General features: G+C 36.7%; 1 protein-coding gene across 1 annotated transcript in view; it reads right to left on the reverse strand.

Moving 5' to 3' along the window:
* Positions 1-18,941, reverse strand: part of TMEM104 (transmembrane protein 104) — a 1,389,603-nt gene that overhangs the window by 833,994 nt on the left and 536,668 nt on the right. The window contains exon 7 of the mRNA XM_044085161.1: positions 6,169-6,268. Within this exon, the coding sequence (XP_043941096.1) occupies positions 6,169-6,268 (100 nt within the window). The remainder of the gene's footprint in view (positions 1-6,168; positions 6,269-18,941) is intronic.

Below are 18,941 nucleotides of genomic sequence, written 5' to 3' on the forward strand. Positions count from 1 at the left end.
CAACTGTACTAGAAGTAGTGAATACAGTGACAGAGATAAAACAACTGGAAATACGATCTTTAGAAAAAGGTAGTATCAAATTGCACAGAAAAAAAATGAGAATTGTGGGAACCATACATGCAGAATAATGTTTTAGAGGAGGAACCATGTTTAAAAGAAGGCTATGCATGTTTGACTGACAATGACTGGATAGATAAGTGATGTATAGTGATTGCAACTAAAACTGTCAGTATGCTTTGTTTTCATTTATATAAATGTGTGATTGCCTGTGTCATAACTGATAATTTTATAAAGATGTTTCTTGTTTAGAAAAATAAAAACAATGATTACATTTTCTAAGCTTCTCAAAAATGTGAGGTACAGCTGATTTTCCCTTTAGCTGGAAATATTAAGGGTTAATGACCAATTAATAACTTTAATATATTGTAATAATTCATCTGTAAACAACAAATTTTCCTGGTGTCCAATTAAGGGCCTAGGCTTGCAAAGCAGACTAACAGAAATACCTATCTGCTCCCTGTTTAACTAAACAAACTCATCTTTAGCTGCTTTTTAAGCTTTCACCATTATGACTCTTGAAATTGCTCAATCGACACTTTATATGTAATGCATTCACTTTGTTCTCCATCAAAACCTGATCAGCTGTTTTCTTAAGAAGGACTTAATTTGGGCATATGACTTTCATGTTAAGCTCACACTACTTTTACCATGTACAGAGTGTATGGACTCTAATGAACTGTTCTTAAGGAAATTATTGTGCTTATGCTGAATTAAACAAGCAGAATCTTCGTCTTTCAAGATGAAATGGTCATGGTACCCCTACTTACGTTTCTGAGGTCATGTCTCTAGAATGGATACAGAAAACAAAAACACCTGTATGGTCTGTAAGAGCAGAGAGCACAATTTTATTTCATTTGCTTTCTGGAATTATCTAAAGACAATCCAAAACTTCAGCTTTACTGGGCTAATGTCCACAGTGTTGAGAAGGCATATCCCTGTTCACTGCTATGAAGAATCCTGCACTGGTCACAGAAGTCCAATAACCTTATAACACCTTATGTTTTAATATGATATTTATCAACTGCTGAATCAAAGACATCACTAAACAATCCTCCTACTAGTGCTGGGATGTCCATGAAATTAAACATACACAGTTCCTGTAAAACAAAGTAAAAAAGAAAAGGTTATTTAGAAAAATATTATTGGTTCCCCTTGTGCTTCTTCCTTTAGTCTAACCACTAGCTAACACTCATCAGTGTTGCGTTAAACATTTAGATGCTCACATACTACTCACTTATAAATAAATCGAGCTTCTCACTTTTTTATGACGTTTGCTAGATACAACTGCAAAACAGTGCTTTAGCTATTTTAAACTCTTGCAACACAATTACACTGGCCAATAATGCACTTAAAACATACTGCAATGAATTACACTCATTTTAGGTTTAAACCATAAATAAGCCAAAAAGCAAACAATGATCACAGTACTTCTAAACAACAAACAGGCTACTAAAGTTGGGTTTGGACAGCTAAGAAGTGTTAAACGTACACAGTTGAACTAGTGTAGGCTGCTTCTACCATAGCCTGTTACTCAAAAAAAAAAAAACCTGATAAATAAATGCAAACAAATAAATACAAGTATTAGCATTAGAAAATAATTCTAAATATGAGTGTGATTTCTCCAGGAACTTTAAGCATCTATTCCTCAAACACTTGGGAAGTGCGTCAACTGTGACCAACAGAAGATATGTTGAAAGGTACCTTCACTCCTGGCTATAAAAGAAAGAAAACTGTAATATAGAAGGTCATCATCCTATTTTAACAGGATTTCACCTTTGACAGTGATGCTTGCTGCTTAGTTCGCCACCCTACTTTACCAAATGCCTAGTTAAGTAGTAGCACATCAGCTTGGTTGTATGCTTGCCATATGCTTCTTTGGACAGAATGTCTTTAGTTTCATCTAGTAGGATGGCCTAGGCATCCGTATCCAATGTTTTCACCACATTGGGAACATCACACTTAATTCCAGCCTTGTAGGACTCTTGGATGTGATGATGTGTAGAGAAAATAGTGGTAGTGATGAGTCCTTTTAACAGTGAAGTGTCTTGAGCAGTGAGACTGGGTAAATCTTCCATGTCAAGCTTCCGACTACAGAAAGGAAAATACTTCAGCCGAGTTGAAGGATGCCCATTCATTTTGCAGTTTTACTTAGAAAGTCAAAGAATACATTTAAAAAAGTAGCAAAGGAATTCCTGAAGCAAAGAGAATAATTGCTACAAAGTAGATTGCACCTCATGACAATGTCAACGGAAAACTCTTGACAAAGTTTAATTGACTGATGAAACATCTTTCCCTTGTCTAACTCTGCTGAGGATTTTCATTTTTCCCCATAAAATCCAAAAGTTGGGAAGTAATGTGCTTAGGCAGATATTTAATGCTCTCTGTTATCACTGCATAACAACCACGTGGCCAAAGTGGTTAGAAAAACATTTTATATAGCCCACCTAATCATGAAGGGATTCACATCTAGATCAGGGGAGGTTCATCCTGCCTCTTTACTCATCCCTCATCAGGCCCATAATTGAGTACAATGCCCCTTTTGGGATGTACTTTACCAGACACCTGCAGCAACTGGAAAGACCCCAAAAGTACCTCACCAAGAGGATCAAGGGGTTCAAACAGATGCCGTATGCTGCCCGGTTAAAGAAACTCCAGCTCTACTCAGTGGCATACCGCCTGCTCAGAGGCGATCTGTGCCTGACGTATAAAGCCATGTCCAACCCAGAATTAATGGACATGCTGCACCTCAGAAAATCCAAATCCTATCGAGCTACGCGCTCGAGGGACTTGAACCTCAGCACTGAAATAAATAGGACATGCTGGAGGGACAGATTCATAACCCAGAGGCTCCCTTCACTCTGGAATAAAATCCCAGTCCAGGTTAGGCAGAGTCCCTCATTGACTCTCTTCAAGAGGAATCTTGATGAGTGGATGGGAGATCGTAGGTTTACCCCGGGTATCACTTCTGTGTCACTGTTAGACAGAGGCACAGTATACTAACCTCGAAAAAGGGCATAGGAAAATTAATTTAAAATGGGTGGCGAAAGCCATACACACTCTGGCTAGGCTTATAAATGCCCTAGGGCAGATAGCCTAGTATGAACCTATGAACCTATATGTTAAGGTAACTAAAGCACTTTGGAGACATGAAAATGCAGGCAAGTGACACTGCCAATTTGAACTCCTCTCTTAAGCCAACTAGACAAACAATATTTGATGTTTGGTATTTCTGAGTTAAACTATTTTCATTTGGATGTGTTTAATTAATAACTAATGCTGAATTATAGATGCTTGAATTTCTAGCAGCTGGGATGCTTGCAAGGAGGCATGCAGCGCTGTAAATGCTGCTTTATCTAGCATAGCTTGAATGTCTTATTTATTTTTATAGGCAATCAGTTTAATCCTGAATACCTACCAGGACTTTGCTTAGCAGTAGGGGAATTCTATCCAGTTTCTCACTAAATAGGTCAGACTGCTGCAAATCACACAAGCTGGCCATGTGGCTTTCCAACTCTGCATATGTTCTAGATGTAAATTCACATCTAAAACTTCAAGTAAAGACATACAGAATGGCAAATGTTGAACAATAGGTGCAAAATATAAGCACATGGAACTGACAATATTTAAATGAAAAAAATCAGATATAACTCAGGATTTTAAAAGCATACGCCTAGGAAAACAGACTTCAAGGATTGAGCTGTAACATTACCTCAGAGAACTGCGCCTCCATTTCATAATTTTTTTTGTTACCCTCATTTTTTACCTTTCGTGCCCCCAAATGCTTTAATTGCTGCCATGCTTCATAACATACAATTTCCCTTCATCAACTCTGTCGTTATCTACATGTCTCAAAAATACAACTTTTTCCCATTTTCCTGTCATTCTACCTCCCTTTCCATCTCAGCAAATACTCTATTAACTCTGCTATAATGCATAAAAAACATGGTGAATTTACTGTGGTTCCCCTTCGTCTTCCTGTTTAAAACAGAAACACAGAAAATGATGGTATATAAAGACTAAGTGGGCTAAGCTACTCAAAGACTTCATTCCATGGATAAGCTGCTATTGTAATCTGATAATTGCACTAGAGTACTGTCACTGTGTGCATGTGTGTATGTGTGTGTATGTGTGCGTGCATGTGTGTATATGTGTGTGTATATGTGCACACGTGTGTATGTATATGTGTTCATGTGTGTATATGTGTGCGTATATGTGCACACGCGTGTGTGTGTATGTGTGCATATATATATATACATACATACATACACACACATTATATATATATATATATATATAAATGCATTTGTGTGTGTGTGTGTGTGTGTGTGTGTGTGTGTAGATATATTTAAGTGTGTGTGTGTGTGTGTGTGTGTGTGTGTGTGTGTGTGTGTGTGTGTGTATGTACATATATGTAATAGATAGATATGTATATATACATGCACATATGTGTATGTATGCCTGCAGCTGATCTGGTTGCAGCATGCAGTCATCTTGTGCCATAATGTGTCATATAGCTCAATTGAATCATAATTTCTGAGTTATCCTCTTATTTTGCATTTGTGCAACCGTGGAGTTAATACACTTAACTTCCAGGGCTGTGGAGAGGCAAAGCCTCCCATGAAAAACAAAGTTTCTGGTTCTTGTAGTTGATTGGAAATGAAACATTTCTTTCATTTGTGGTCACGTTAATCAATTGTTTTTGCATTTTGATGAAAAATATCGATAATGAAGTTTCACAATGTAATTCATGTCAATGAAAGTTCATTGGTGATATAAAGTAATATAACAATATTCATTATATGCATACCCACACATAAAGTATTTGTATAATTTTTTTCTACTTACTTTATAGGTCCCTATATTTGAATTTCTGTTAAAAATTGGGAAAAAAAAGTGTGTGTGTGTGTGTGTGTGTGTGTGTGTGTGTGTGTGTGTGTGTGTGTGTTGGGCATCACACATTTATAGTACAAACATATGGGATTAAAATGAAAGCTAAAGAATAGTATACATCTGTTCAATGAACACGGGTTGGAAGGCAATCAAGAAGAAAATTCTGCATAACCATGCTAAACCATGCAGTAATTAAATTACAAAATAACTTTCAAAAAATGTATGTTAATGAAATATGAACATCAATGTATCTTCTGTATAAATGAAACAGATTTTTTTTGTAGAAATGTGCTTGAATGAAACATGAGCATTGCATGTGTATTATATTTTTAATGGATAATATATTTTCAATGGATGATGATAGCTTTAGAAACAAGTGAGAATTACATCAAACTTAGAGGTACAAAAGATGACCTATAAGAGCTGGACTCCAGTTAACACAGATGAAAGCTTGATTTCCTGAATTCAAGAACAGAAATTTGTAAAAGGACTTTCACAACATAAAGAATAAGTTGTGCACTCTGACTTCATTTAAGAGTTTTAACTCATTTTTGATGGTCATGATGAGCATAAACAGCAGAAACACAAGCAGTTTTGCAGCAGTGTAAACAGCAGCCCTTAAATGTGCACTTTGAAACACAAGGTGTATATCAATAAAAGCCGGTTCCACAGACTAGGAGCAGCACAACACTACGCTGGGAAGGGCAGTGACAGGAAATGTAATTAAATGTGCATGATATAACAATCAGTGTATTTAAAAATACTTATGCTAGGTTAAAAATGGACATGATGTTAAAAATTGTCAGGGAAACTTACATACGATAGCAGCCCAACTTATCACTGTGTCCTGCTGCAGTTTGGTATGGACAGAAAATGACCATTTGGAGTATATTTGTCAAAAGATTTCTCTGTTGCATTTAAGAGAATAGCTGAATACTGTCGAAGCAGTCTGTAAAATTACAGATAAAGTTTCTAATGAATTGCTTTGCGATATAACAAAAAGTGTTTAATATCCAAGAACGGATACTGCACCAGTACTTCAACAGAGGTAGGAAATTCTTAACATATTGTACTCCATTACCTTCATAGCTGAAGCAGCAGATGCTAGGCCCAAAGTATGTGAATGTCCTGCTCAGCTATGCACTCATTTAATGCCCATAAACACATTACCACAGCACGCGGTCCTTCTGCTTACCCAGTTAATAATGTCACACTTACCAAGTCACCTGCATCAGTGAGACAGGCACAGCTGCTGCGTAGATGGCCAGGTCCCCATAGAGGTAGACAATAATACAGATGTAAAACATGTTGACTCCCACTGTAAGAAAACAAAATAAATTAAAGTAGACACCATATGTGTTCACGAACACTTTCCAAAAAAAAAAAAAGCAGCTGCATCTGCGCCTGCAGTCCCTCCATCAGTTCTTAAAGTTGGAAAGTCTCCAAACTTTTTTTTAATAATTCATGCTGCTTATTACATGTGAAAGCCCATCTGCATGGCTTGACAATAATAAAGAATAGCTCATATATCAAGAAATACAACTGCATCGTCTAGAAAAAAAATATTCATTTTGTTACCCTTAATACTAAATGAAATTTTCACTTATGAATCTCCTACATATTTGTACGCCAAAGAGTACCAGAAATACAAGGTCTAGGGACCTGAATTTTGTCTGTGGGTTAAACAGAACATGCTGGAGAGACAGATATGTGTCCCAAACAGTGCATCTCCTACAGAACAGGATTCTCATCCATGTGAAGCCAAGTTTGTCTGTTACCCAGTTCAAGCACAACCTAGACAAGTGGATGGGGAACAGGAAATGTACACCAGGACTGGCATCCATGTCCCTTGTGGAAAGAGGTAGCTTAGAAATGCCTGGTTCTCAATGTCCTATGTGGATATAGAACATCATTATTTTTTCAGGAAAACTTGGATAGGCTTAGAAAGACCCCCCCCCCCCCCCCCGGGTCTTTAGCCTAGTAACAAGCTATGAATCTTTAAATAATCATACAATGGGATAGAACCAGAAAAGAGATAACCAACACAACAAAAGTAATCACAACAGCAGGATAAAAGAACACACAGAATTACACCACCTGGAGGAGTGCGACAGCTGCATGATGCTAGCAGCAAACCAAACACAAACAATACAGGCAAACTATCTTTTATGCTACCATTATTGCATATGTATGGCTGAAAAATATAGGTTTTTCTCATTTTAGCCAAACACGGGAGACTGTTAGTTTTGGAACTGGAGTATACACTACACTATTCTAACAGGGTGACCTTCTATTACATAGGTTGCACATTTGCTTCCTGTGCTAACTTAAGACAGTGGTTGCACATTCACATTCTGCGTTAACATACAGAGTTCTGGAAATGCTTAGAAACCTATTTCTTCTGTACACGTGTGCTTCCCTGTCATTGTAATTTACACAATTTACTAAACATGACGAACACTGGTGCCCAAACATTCAGACTCTTTTCTCTGAAATTAAGTACAAAACTAAAAATTACAAAAACGGTCATAATCAAGGATGCTTTTTAAATAATGGCAGCATTTACTTTCAAAGTTGACAAAATAAGATAATTTGCACTAATATACATTGCCAAAGACTAGAAATCTGCAACTTTAATGTCCGCAATTAATTAGTGACTTTAACTCAAAGTTTTGGCACAAAATCACAAACTATTAGGATCGGAGCAAAATTCTGAAGCAAAACTCAAGACAGTTAAAAGGTATGTGGATGCTTTCTGTATAAGCATGCTGTTTTTATTTTAATATAATCTATAGGAATCTAATGTGCCACACCAGATAATGGACATTTCCACTCCAGTACACCATTCTTTCATTCTATTTGTTAACCAGGTAGGTGGGCTTGTCACATGACTCTTTTCAGCCACGATCCAAGCTCAGGCAGCAACTGTACAGTAGAACAGTAACAAGTTATACAGTTAATATATAGTAAGACTGGACAATATACAATAAGGTTATAAAATGCTTATGAGAAATATGGAATATAAAATTTTTACTGTACAATACAATGACATTCATTCATTAACACGGTAAGCAAAATGTACTTTACTGACAAATGTCTAAATATAATAATTCAGTCAGTGACTTAGATCAGGGCAGACAATTTATTCATTTACAAAAATGGCTATTTAACACATTTACACTTATCCCCTTCAGTACTGCTTTGTTCTGGAAGTATAATAATGGTATGTATTGCTATGCTGCAGTGCTGGTGAGCAGCACACTTGCCTTTGGTGCAGAAGGTTGTGGGTTCTATTCCCATACCAGGTAGATAAATTATTGACACTGCAGTGCAACATTAAGGGATGCTGCACTCATGGTGTATCATTCTTCAGACAAGCTATTAAACTGAGACCCCATCTGCTTGAGTCGGTGGTAGCTCAGGTAGATTTAAAAGACCCCAAAGCACATCTCGAAAAGAGCAAGGGTCCTTTATTTAGATAACACTTATTTACATTACACATATACAATTTATCTTATTTACAATATGTACACTATTTACAATAATTTACAGTTTTTACAAACACATACCTGAAACATCACATTTCCTTTTAATACAAAACTTACTCATCTTGCATTACTGGACCCCAACTCCACTTTCCACAGCCAAAATCTTATTTTTAACATCTTTTTCCAAATCCCACTTTTCATTACACATAATTTCTTTTTGATTCTGTGTCAACCAAATTATATAAAACATCTTTTTTTATTAATTCTATTAACATAACTTCTCATTCTATCCCCATAATATCCACATTCCATCTCCATATTAAAACTATTTACATCTAAGTATTTCAAGTCTATTACCTTTTTACATAATGTTTTAACTCTTTTACAGCCAAAGAAAACAAGTTCACTGGTTTCAGACTGATTACAACATATGCAATTTTTATTATGTTTTGCTTTTATAAGACATATTTACTTTTACTGGTAATTTCTGTATCATTAGTCTCCACAAAAAATCCTGACATTCCTACATACTTTTAAACCTCTCACCACCTTCTTTTTTTACATAAAAATTCCCCTTTTACTGGCTTCAATCTTGATTTCCAAATAAAAAAGTGAAAATAGTACTATAAAATACCTTTTCAGATGTCAGTGGGATAATGCTAAATATGCAATTCTAGCTAGTAAAATTGAATTAATCAAATATATTTTTCGAAACGATAACCTAAAGGTCTTCCAAAACATATATGTCTTTTTCATTACCTTAAATTTTTCTTCCCATATACCTCGTGTCTTCCCATTTTCCAAAACTTAGTCCAAGTATATTTATACTTTTAATACCTCCTAACATACCTTCATAACCTAAACCTTGACTTTTATATTTATAGAAAAAAAATCTTTTGTATAAAATCCTAAAAATAATTTATCACATTAATCATTCCTTTCTGATTTTTTGTAATAAAAATATCATCCGCATATGTTAGCATAACTGGAATATTTATACCTTCATTAGTTATACATTCGATATTATTGTCTCTCTATTAACATGTGTTGAAATCACATTCATTATTAACACAAAAATAATTCTACTCGTTGGTCAATTTTGCTTTACATCTTTTTTCAAGCACAATTTCTTCATTAAGCCAACTGTTATTTGCACCTTAAAAATACTTAACTTTTATGCAGTAATACAAACATTTTTTATCTTGTCACTTATATTATAAATATCAAATATTCTCCATAAGATATTACAGTGAAATGATTTGAAAGCTTTATTTAAATTGCCCACTATTAACTCTGGGAACTGAACACAGAACCTTCTACATACAAGACAGATGTAATAACCACAGCACTATAGTCATCTTTTGCTTGAACCCTCTTATATAAAATGTCATCCACTAATTCACTAATCACCAATAACAAATCCTGAACGTTTTACCTTTATACCATAAATATTTTCATGTAAAATCTTACCAAATGTGTCTTTCATTCTTTTTTGTAAAATTTTCAAGGAAATCTTATAATATATATTATTAATAGCTATAGGTCTCCAACACTTATCACCTTTTATCCATATCAATTTAATTATACCACTAAACAACACTTTATATTGGAATCCTTTTCATTTAACACTTTTTAAAAAGTATTTTTTTTTAGTTAATGTCATAGTCTTAAACATTCTATACTCTATTCCATAGGGACCTGCAGTAGATTCATTCCAAATTTATCTTCGTTAAAATACTTTCCAATTCTTCCAGTTCAATCCCTTTTTTTCAAAATCTTATCTGTCCTCTAAAACTTTCTCTAACATGCCTTTCTAATATTTCCATACTCTTACCTTGTGTACAATGTAACATACCTGACATGTCCTTCATTTGCTTCATGATAGTCATTTTCTTTACTAAATTTGCTCAGATATGGTGCAATTTCCTTCTTTCCTTGTAAAAATATCTTTGTTTATACTTATTTAAATCCTACAAGTCCTGTTCTTTAATGAAATAACATTCTTCCTTCTTTTCTAAACAAACATGACCTTAATTTTTCATATTGTATTTTTCCTTCCTTCTTTTAATATTCTTCCAACTTACATTACACTTCTTATATTTTTGTTTAAGATACAGCCAACATTCTGGACAATCTCATTTCCACATGACCTTGTCATGAATTTAATATATCAGACTTCCCTTCATCATCCCATTTAACTTTGTTAATCCTTTTTATTCCCTTTCCTATTTTTATGTAATCAGAATTACTTTACAAAGCAATCCAGATTGCCCTGTGATCCAAAAAAACTGTCCACAAAACTCCTTCTACAATTTGCAATTCTGATGAAATAAAAAAAAATAGTCTCTATGTTCACCTCTACTATAAGTCCAAATACTCGTATTTCAAATACATATATTTCCATACCTTGTAAGTTCTAACATCTTCATAACATTATATGCTTTCTTTTTTTGCTGCCTTATATTACAATTAAAATTTCCTGCTACGATTATATTCATGTTTACTCTTACATAATGAATTAGATCTTGGAATATCTCTTCCCTTTCTTTTTGTGTCATATATACATAAATCATTACAATTCTAAAAGCCTGATCTTTCCATCTTACATCAAGAATTGTAGCTTGGCCTACAATAACAAAAGCAATATCCAAAATTGTTATCATCTTCTTATTTAAAATAATTACTCCTGAACACGTGTCAATCCCTAAATTACAAATTACATTTCCCCCCTACATACTTCTAATTGCCGTCTCTCTTGTTTTGTTAAAAAACTTAGTATCTTCTAATATAATAATGTCACTTTCCTGCTTTTCACACCACTCAAGAATGCCTATTCTTCTTACAATACTCTTAAACTGTTAACATTTAATGTAAGTACCTTACACAAAATGTTAATTTTATATTACACCTAACCTTTCCCTTTCCTTTTTTTTTTCTTTATTATGCCCTTCTATAGTTTTCCTTTTTCTTTCTCAAACTCTCTTAAGAGAATTTATTTTCTGCTTAACTAAATTCCCTTTTATTTCTTTACTTTCACTCAATCCATACTCTTCATCCCTTTTATTAAAATTACAACTTTCATTAATAACTTTTTGTGATTCTTCCTTAAGCGCCAAATTATTTATTTCTTCACATTCTATTTGCACACTCCTTACTACTTCTCCATGTCTACACTCCATTTCTTGATTCTGTTCTATTATTTTTTTTTTACCATCTCTTCATCTACTTCTATTACTTTAAATTTGCATTCCATCCCCAAGTGTCATGCCTTTTTGCTTTTTTTACATTTATAACACTTTACTTCACTCCTAAAGGTGTTATGATTTCATCTCATACCTTGTATCTGTCCAGTTCACCTTCCTTATTTTTTTTCAACTTGTACCTTAAAAATTTCTTCCTATATTTGTTGCTTTTTTCCTTCTCCCTCTTTCTCCACTCCAGCCTTTATCATCTCAGTATATAACTTTCTGTTCTCGACCTGTTGAACATCCTCTACCTGTATCTTCTCTATTAAGTCTCCCCACAAAATATCGGTACCACTTTAAGGTTCACTGGCATTCACTAATTCCATCAACAAATCACCCCACAATTCTACTGCTATGCTCCAAACACTCCATCATTATTTATTTCTACTCTTGGCTTCTCAGAGCCACCTCCATGCTCAGACCAGAAACTAAAAGTATTACCACAAAACAGATCCATGTTCAAAACAAGTAGGGGAAGTACTCCAATGTCCTTGACAAATTTTCCCTAACAGTATATATACCACTAAGTGCCTCCCTGAAAAGAGGTTACTAGCCTAGTGGGACTAACCCAGTCAACAAAGGATAAAATAAATAAAGGACACTGTTACAAAAGCAAAAATAAAAGCTCTATGGAAGTAATTTGTTAGTACTAGACATCAACACATTTATTTACAGCTTTAGAAAATATGAAAGTTAGAGGGATGAAAGTTCTAAAGGGTACAATGTGGCAATTATAAACAAATTAATTAGTTCATTTACATTTCAGAAACTATCACAGGTGCACTTAACCCAAGTTTATTTTGAGTGTTATCTAGAAGGAATAGAAGGAAGATAAGTGAAAATGGATGAAATAGTTAAAATGGTTAGGAATGTTAAAAAGGAAGTTATACAGTGATTGCAACAGAGTTAGAGTGGGGGATCAAATCTTTAAAAAGGGAAGAACACTTTGTAATGACAACTCAGAGAGATTCTGATCAAGAATAAATGAATGGGAAGCCAGAGAAAATGCAGAGACAGGCAGAGAGAGAGAGAGAGAGAGCATCAGAGACAGAATCTAGAGGGACAGAAATGAAGATAGCCAAGAATAATGACCCAAAGATACCTGGGGTCTGCATCACTAATGGGAGTTAAGATAGTAGAACATAGGGAAAAATGCACAAGGCTGCACTCTGGATCAAATCTCATTATTCCTCAACTGCATGCAATACAGAATGAACTGAAAAGTTGTTGACATTTCTTACAGTCAAAAGTTATCTCTAAAAATGGAACTATGCCTTTGCCAGTTTTATTTATTCATTTAGTAACTGATGAATGGGGTAGTCTTTTTCAGATATAAAAAAGTCATCCGCAACAGCAATAATCAACTGTAGTATGCAGAGCAGGTCCACTAAAAAAAAAAATATAACTTGCACGCACACACACACACACACACACACACACACACACACACACACACACACACACACACACACACACGTGCGATACAGTAACTGTATGCAAACTTGAAATGTTTACATTTCCAAACTAAAGCAAAGACCTCATCTACAAAGGTAAAAACTAAAGTGAAGTAATAATGCAGATCATGCGTCAAAAATAAGGAACCCTTACTTGGCATGTTATAACTATGCTAAGACAACATAGTGTTGCTGACTTATAATGCACTTTACTGTCATCTTACAAAGGGGCTATGCTACTATGTCCTGAACTGCATCAGAAGTCTGTTTTAAAATATACAAGAAAATCTTGTTGTCTGCTACTGGTTTAACTGGAGAGTTGTACCGTGATTAATACCACAGACAAAAAAAACTCATCTCACAGTAAATTGTGCAACAGAATGGAACGGTTACAGCCCAGCCACTGAAAAACATAACAGACAGCTAGACAGACTGCAATAGTATGTATTTGTTTGGTGATGCACCTACATAAAAAATCTAAAGGTTTTAGTTAGTCAGTTGAAGCCAGCAGCAAACTGTGACGGGGGGCAATGATCAAGTTGGTAAAGCAAGACTTTCTTTTTGATAGCACACATGGCTGTTAAACGCAAAACTTGTAGATGTTACAGGTTCATAGATGTGTACTAGGCTAATGGCCCTGGAGCTTTTACAAGCCTAGCCCATAGATATCCCTGGCATTGTGCTGCCCGACATTAGTTACCAATGCCTCTATCAAGAAGAGCCACTGGAATAATTTCCGAGGTGTATTTTCTATTTCCCATCCACTCGTCAAGATTATAGGTTATGCTTTCTTAACTTCCATTATTGCATGAATATTTGTTGCTTTTGTACTCATATTCTTTATATGGTATGAATGTATGTAGTTATGTAACCAAATTCCAGTTACTGCTTATATAAACTCTGTTACTTGTTCTTTGTGTGGAGATTTTCTCCTCGGGTCTTCACTGAAAATGGGCCACCAGCATAGCTGGACTAACCCAGTTAACAAAACACAAATAAATAAACAAATAAATATATAAGGATTCCCTTCACAAACTTGAAGTTTCAAAACTTCGAACTGCAAATGGTCGAGACCATAAAATCGAAGGTTTTGAAACTTTGAATGTTTTGAATGGGGATCGTCGTACAGCACAGAATCGGAAATTTACCATTTTCCTCACTATAGTGCAATCTCAGAGTTAGTATATTTATTTATTTAGCGGGGGGTGCAGGGGGGCTTGTCTTCCTGCAAAAATGTAAAAAAAATTGTTTTTATTACAATTTCGAAGTTTCAAAACTTCAATATTATGGTCTCGACCATTATTGTTTCATAGGTTCATAGGAGGTTACTAGACTAATGGCCCTAGGACCTAGCCACGTTCAACCTTTGTTCCCTTAAGGGTCTAGAGATATGTTCTATGGTATAAGCAGATCTAAATCAGCACCAACTGTGCCTATCCAAGAGGGACACAGGTGAAACTCCTGAGGTGAATTTGCAGTTTCCTATCCAATCATCCAAGTTACACTTAAAAAGGATTAATGAGGGGCTCTGTTTAACCTGTATTGGAAGTTTACTCCAGAGGAGAGGAAACCTCTGGTAGACATATCAGTCTCTCCAGCAAGTCTTGTTGATATCACATGCTAGGTTAAGGTCCTTAGAGCGACTGAATTGTGTACCATTTGACTTATGAATATGCAGCATTTCCATTAAGGCAGGATCAGAGGCTGCTCTGTATACAAGTCACAGGTCGCCTCTGAGTAGTCTATATGATACAGAGTATAGTGACAAAGATTCCAGTTTGTCCGCATAAGATACTTGCTAAAGACCCTGACTTTTCTTTGTGAGGAAACTTTGAGGTCTCTCCAGTTGCTCCAGCTACCTGTTAAGGTACACACCAAGGGAAGCATTGTACTCTATTATTGGCCTGATGAGGGAAGAGTACAGGGGAGTCGTAACCTCTTTTGTTCTGGACGCTATGCTGTTGCTTATGAGATAAGCAATGTAGAAGGCCTTCCTTACCACCATGGAGACATGGTAATCAAAAGTAAGGTTGTTTTCAACCTGTGTGCCCAAATCTCTCACCACTGATTTAGAGTTTAGGGTGCTGTTATTAATATGGTAATCTGCAGGGACATCACCTTTGCCAAAGCGTTTGATAGTATCCCACATTCATAGATAAAGGAGTGCTTAAAAATATATAAGATGCACTCTACACTGACATTAGAGCAACCATGAAACAGTGGTAAACCACTTTACAGTTAAGCCATAGTAAATGACAAATTATTATTCCAGGGATAAAAACTCAAAGGGGGATATTCCAGGGTGACTCTGTTACCTCTGCTCTTTTGTCTTATCCTTAACCCATTAAGCTGTCTACTTAACAGATTGGGTCATGGCTATAATTTGGCTCACAGAAAACAACAAAATGTAAAGACTTCTCATTTTTTTTTGTAGATGATTTAAAACTGTATAGTTCATCAGATGAGAAACTGAAAGCACAACTGCAAGTGGTCAAATGATATAAGAATGTCATTTGGTCTTGATAAATGTGCAAAAACAACCTTTAAAGCAAAAAAGCTGCTACACCAAGAAAACAGTTTGGGACAGAAATGTAAGATAAATGAACTTGAGCTATAGGGAGTTTATAAATATTTGGGAATTGATGAAGGATCAACAATAAAACATGAACAGATGCGAATAAAACTCAGTAAATAACATTTTAGAAGACTGAAATTAATACTAAAAACTGGACTGATATCTAAAAACAAAGTCCAGGCTATAAACCAATTTGCTCTTCCTGTCCTAACTTACAATTTTGGAGTGACTGACTGGCCCCAAAAGGTGTTGGATAGTCTGGACAGAAAAACAAGGATGCTTCATGCTCATCAAATGATTTATAAAACTCAGTGCATATCAAGACTATATATTACCTGTTCTGAAGGAAGTAAGAGTCTCCTCGAAACTCACTACATGTATAGATCTTATAGGAAGTATACAGACATTTGCATACCTTTGTTTTCCTGACCAGTCCTTTTTGCAATCTAGAGTCATGCAATCAATACATAAAAAGAGTTATGTACTTACCATAACTTGAATTCTGTGCTGTCCAGTGTCATTATTCATCATGGATGGGTCTTGGATCCAAGGTCAGATCCGAGCCAGCAATTAATGGACAAATCCAGAGCTCAAGCTCCTCCCCTTCCCATAATCCCTTGCTGACCTCTAACTCTCCGATCGATTTTGCTGAACAAACAGGAGCGCAAAAAATTCTGTGTAGGAAAAAAAAAACTATTCCTTTATGGAACCATACTAGCTCTACCAGATCCCCAGAAGGCGGGGAGAAGGAGGGAGGGAACATGATGAATAATGACACTGGATAGCACAGATTCCAATTTATGGTAAGTACATAACTATCTGATGCTATCCGTGCCATTACTCATCATGGATGGGTCAGAATCTCCAGCTACTATGAGCCCTGGGTGGCCTCAAGGAAGGATATGCCAGAGCACAGAGGAACCAAAAGAAGCCCTGTTCCTAAACACCAGGTCCAGCTTACAGTGCGAAACAAAGGTGTGGGGATTAGACCAAGTAACAGCAGCACAAATCTCATAAAATGAAAGTTTAGCTAAGAAGGCCGACGACGTAGCCACAGACCTAGTAGAATGGGCCTTAACAGATTTGGATAACTCCATATGTTTGCTATCATAAATGAAGGAATGCATCTGGAAATAGTCACTTTAGTAACAGCTAGACCCTTTCTATTTTGAGAAAAGGCCATGAAAAGTTGGTCTGACTTCCAAAATTCCTCAGTCCTTTTCAGATAGAAATGTTATTGACTATGGACGGCTAAACAATGCAGCAGGTATTACCCTTTATTAGAGTAATTAGGAAAGAAAACCAGGAGTTGCACTGATCGATTGAGGTTAACCTCCATGGCCACTTTTGGAATGAATGAATGAAGGGTTTGTTCTAAGGGATACCCTGTCCTTGTGGAAGACCAAAAATGGAGGTTTAATGCTTAGAGCCTGCAGCTCCAAGACTTTTCTGGCAGAAGTAAAGGCCACTAAAAATGCCGTTTCCAAGACAGGAACGATATCACAAGAAGTAGCTGGTTCGAAGGGCTTTTGTGTCAAAGACAATAGCACCAAGGTCAAGTCCCATGGTGTGGAAGGATCTTTAGTAGGCAGTCTAAGGAGACAAATGCCGTTAAGAAAGGCTTTGCACAGTGTGGAAGAGAAAGTAGGCTCTTTATTAATGTGGAAGTTACAAATGGCCGCTAACTGAAGTGTGATGAGTAAGATATCAGTAATCAGGGCTGAAAAGGGATCCAGATTACGTTGTCTAGACCAAGTAGAAAACCTTTTCCATTAACTGGAATACAGCTTCTTAGTAGATGGCTTTTGAGAGGCCAATATAATACTCCTCATGGGGGAAGGAAGCCTGGACTACAAAAGGATTACTTGAACTAGAGAAACCATGCGGTTAAATGAAGAGTCCAAAGATCGGGAAGTGGAAGCCCTCAAGGATGGGAAATGAGATATGGAATGGGATCCAGTATCCAGGGCGGATAATTCAGAATAGACCATAATAGGAAAAACCATGCCTGCTGAGGCTAAAATGGGGCAATGAGGATGAGAGGGGTCTTCAGGCACGAGCTTTCTGTAATACTTTGGGGATCAGAGGAGTAGGAGGATAAGCATAGAGGAGTCCCAGCAGCCAAATGTGAATTGGAGAATATCTGATTTGCTACTGATGGATTCAGGGACCACACATGGGGACTCAAGATGTACCTGCTGAATTTGTCGGCCAGCATGTTGGAGCTGCCAGGAATGTGAGTAGGAAGAAGAAAGCGCCTAGAAGACCTTGCCCATTCCCACACTCTCATGTCCTCTCTGCACAGGGGATAAGACCATGTTCCCCCTTGCTTGCTGATGTACCAAGACCACTGCCATGCTGTCTGTTTGAATTGTTATGGTCCCTAAAGGGAGGCACTCCTGAAAGGCTTGAAACATTAGGACTGCCCTCATCCCTAGGACTTTTATGTGCAATTTGGTCTCTATGGGGGATCACGTGGCTTGAACTGTCCTGCCCTAAAAATGCCATGCCCAACCCCAACAGGGAGGCATCCATGGTCACTGTGGCCTTGGGTTGGGGAAGACAAAAGGGCCTGCCTGAAACTAGATCCTGAGTCTGAAGCCACCATGCAAGGTGATTTCTGCACACCTGAGAAATCTTGATGGTCATGGACATGGGGTGAATCTGATGAGACCACTGAACTGTTATGGTCCACTGCAGAACTCACATGCAATACCTGGCAAGAGGAGCTAATTGGATGGTAGCTGCCATCGAACCTAGCGCTTGTAGAATCAGATGGACTGATGGACACTCTAGAAACATCAAGCAATAGACATGATCCCGAATAAGAAGAACTCTCGTGTCCAATTGAACCCCTATAAAATCCAAATGTTGGCATGGAGAAAGGTTGGACTTGGGGAAGTTGACTGTGATTACCAAATGGTGAAAGAGATTGAGGGGCATAAAAGGTAGCCTTAATAGTTGATGCCTCGTGGGGGCCATGAAGAGCCAATCGTCCGGGTATGGAAAGAACTAAAATCCTTGTAGCCAGAGACAGGCTGCCACCCATACATTTGGTAAACACCCAGGGGCCAGTGGTGAGTCCAAAGAGCAGGGCTCTGAACTGGTAATGACTGGCCCCTAACCAAAAGTGCATGTGTCTCCTGAAGCGTCTGTCAATTTTGATAAGATAGTACTCATCCTCGAGATCCACTGAGCACTTCCAATCGCCCTAGCACAACAGAGGCAG

Source organism: Protopterus annectens, chromosome 10.part0, assembly GCF_019279795.1.
Source record: "Protopterus annectens isolate FY-2018-M chromosome 10.part0, PAN1.0, whole genome shotgun sequence".
Classification (NCBI taxonomy): domain Eukaryota; kingdom Metazoa; phylum Chordata; order Ceratodontiformes; family Protopteridae; genus Protopterus; species Protopterus annectens.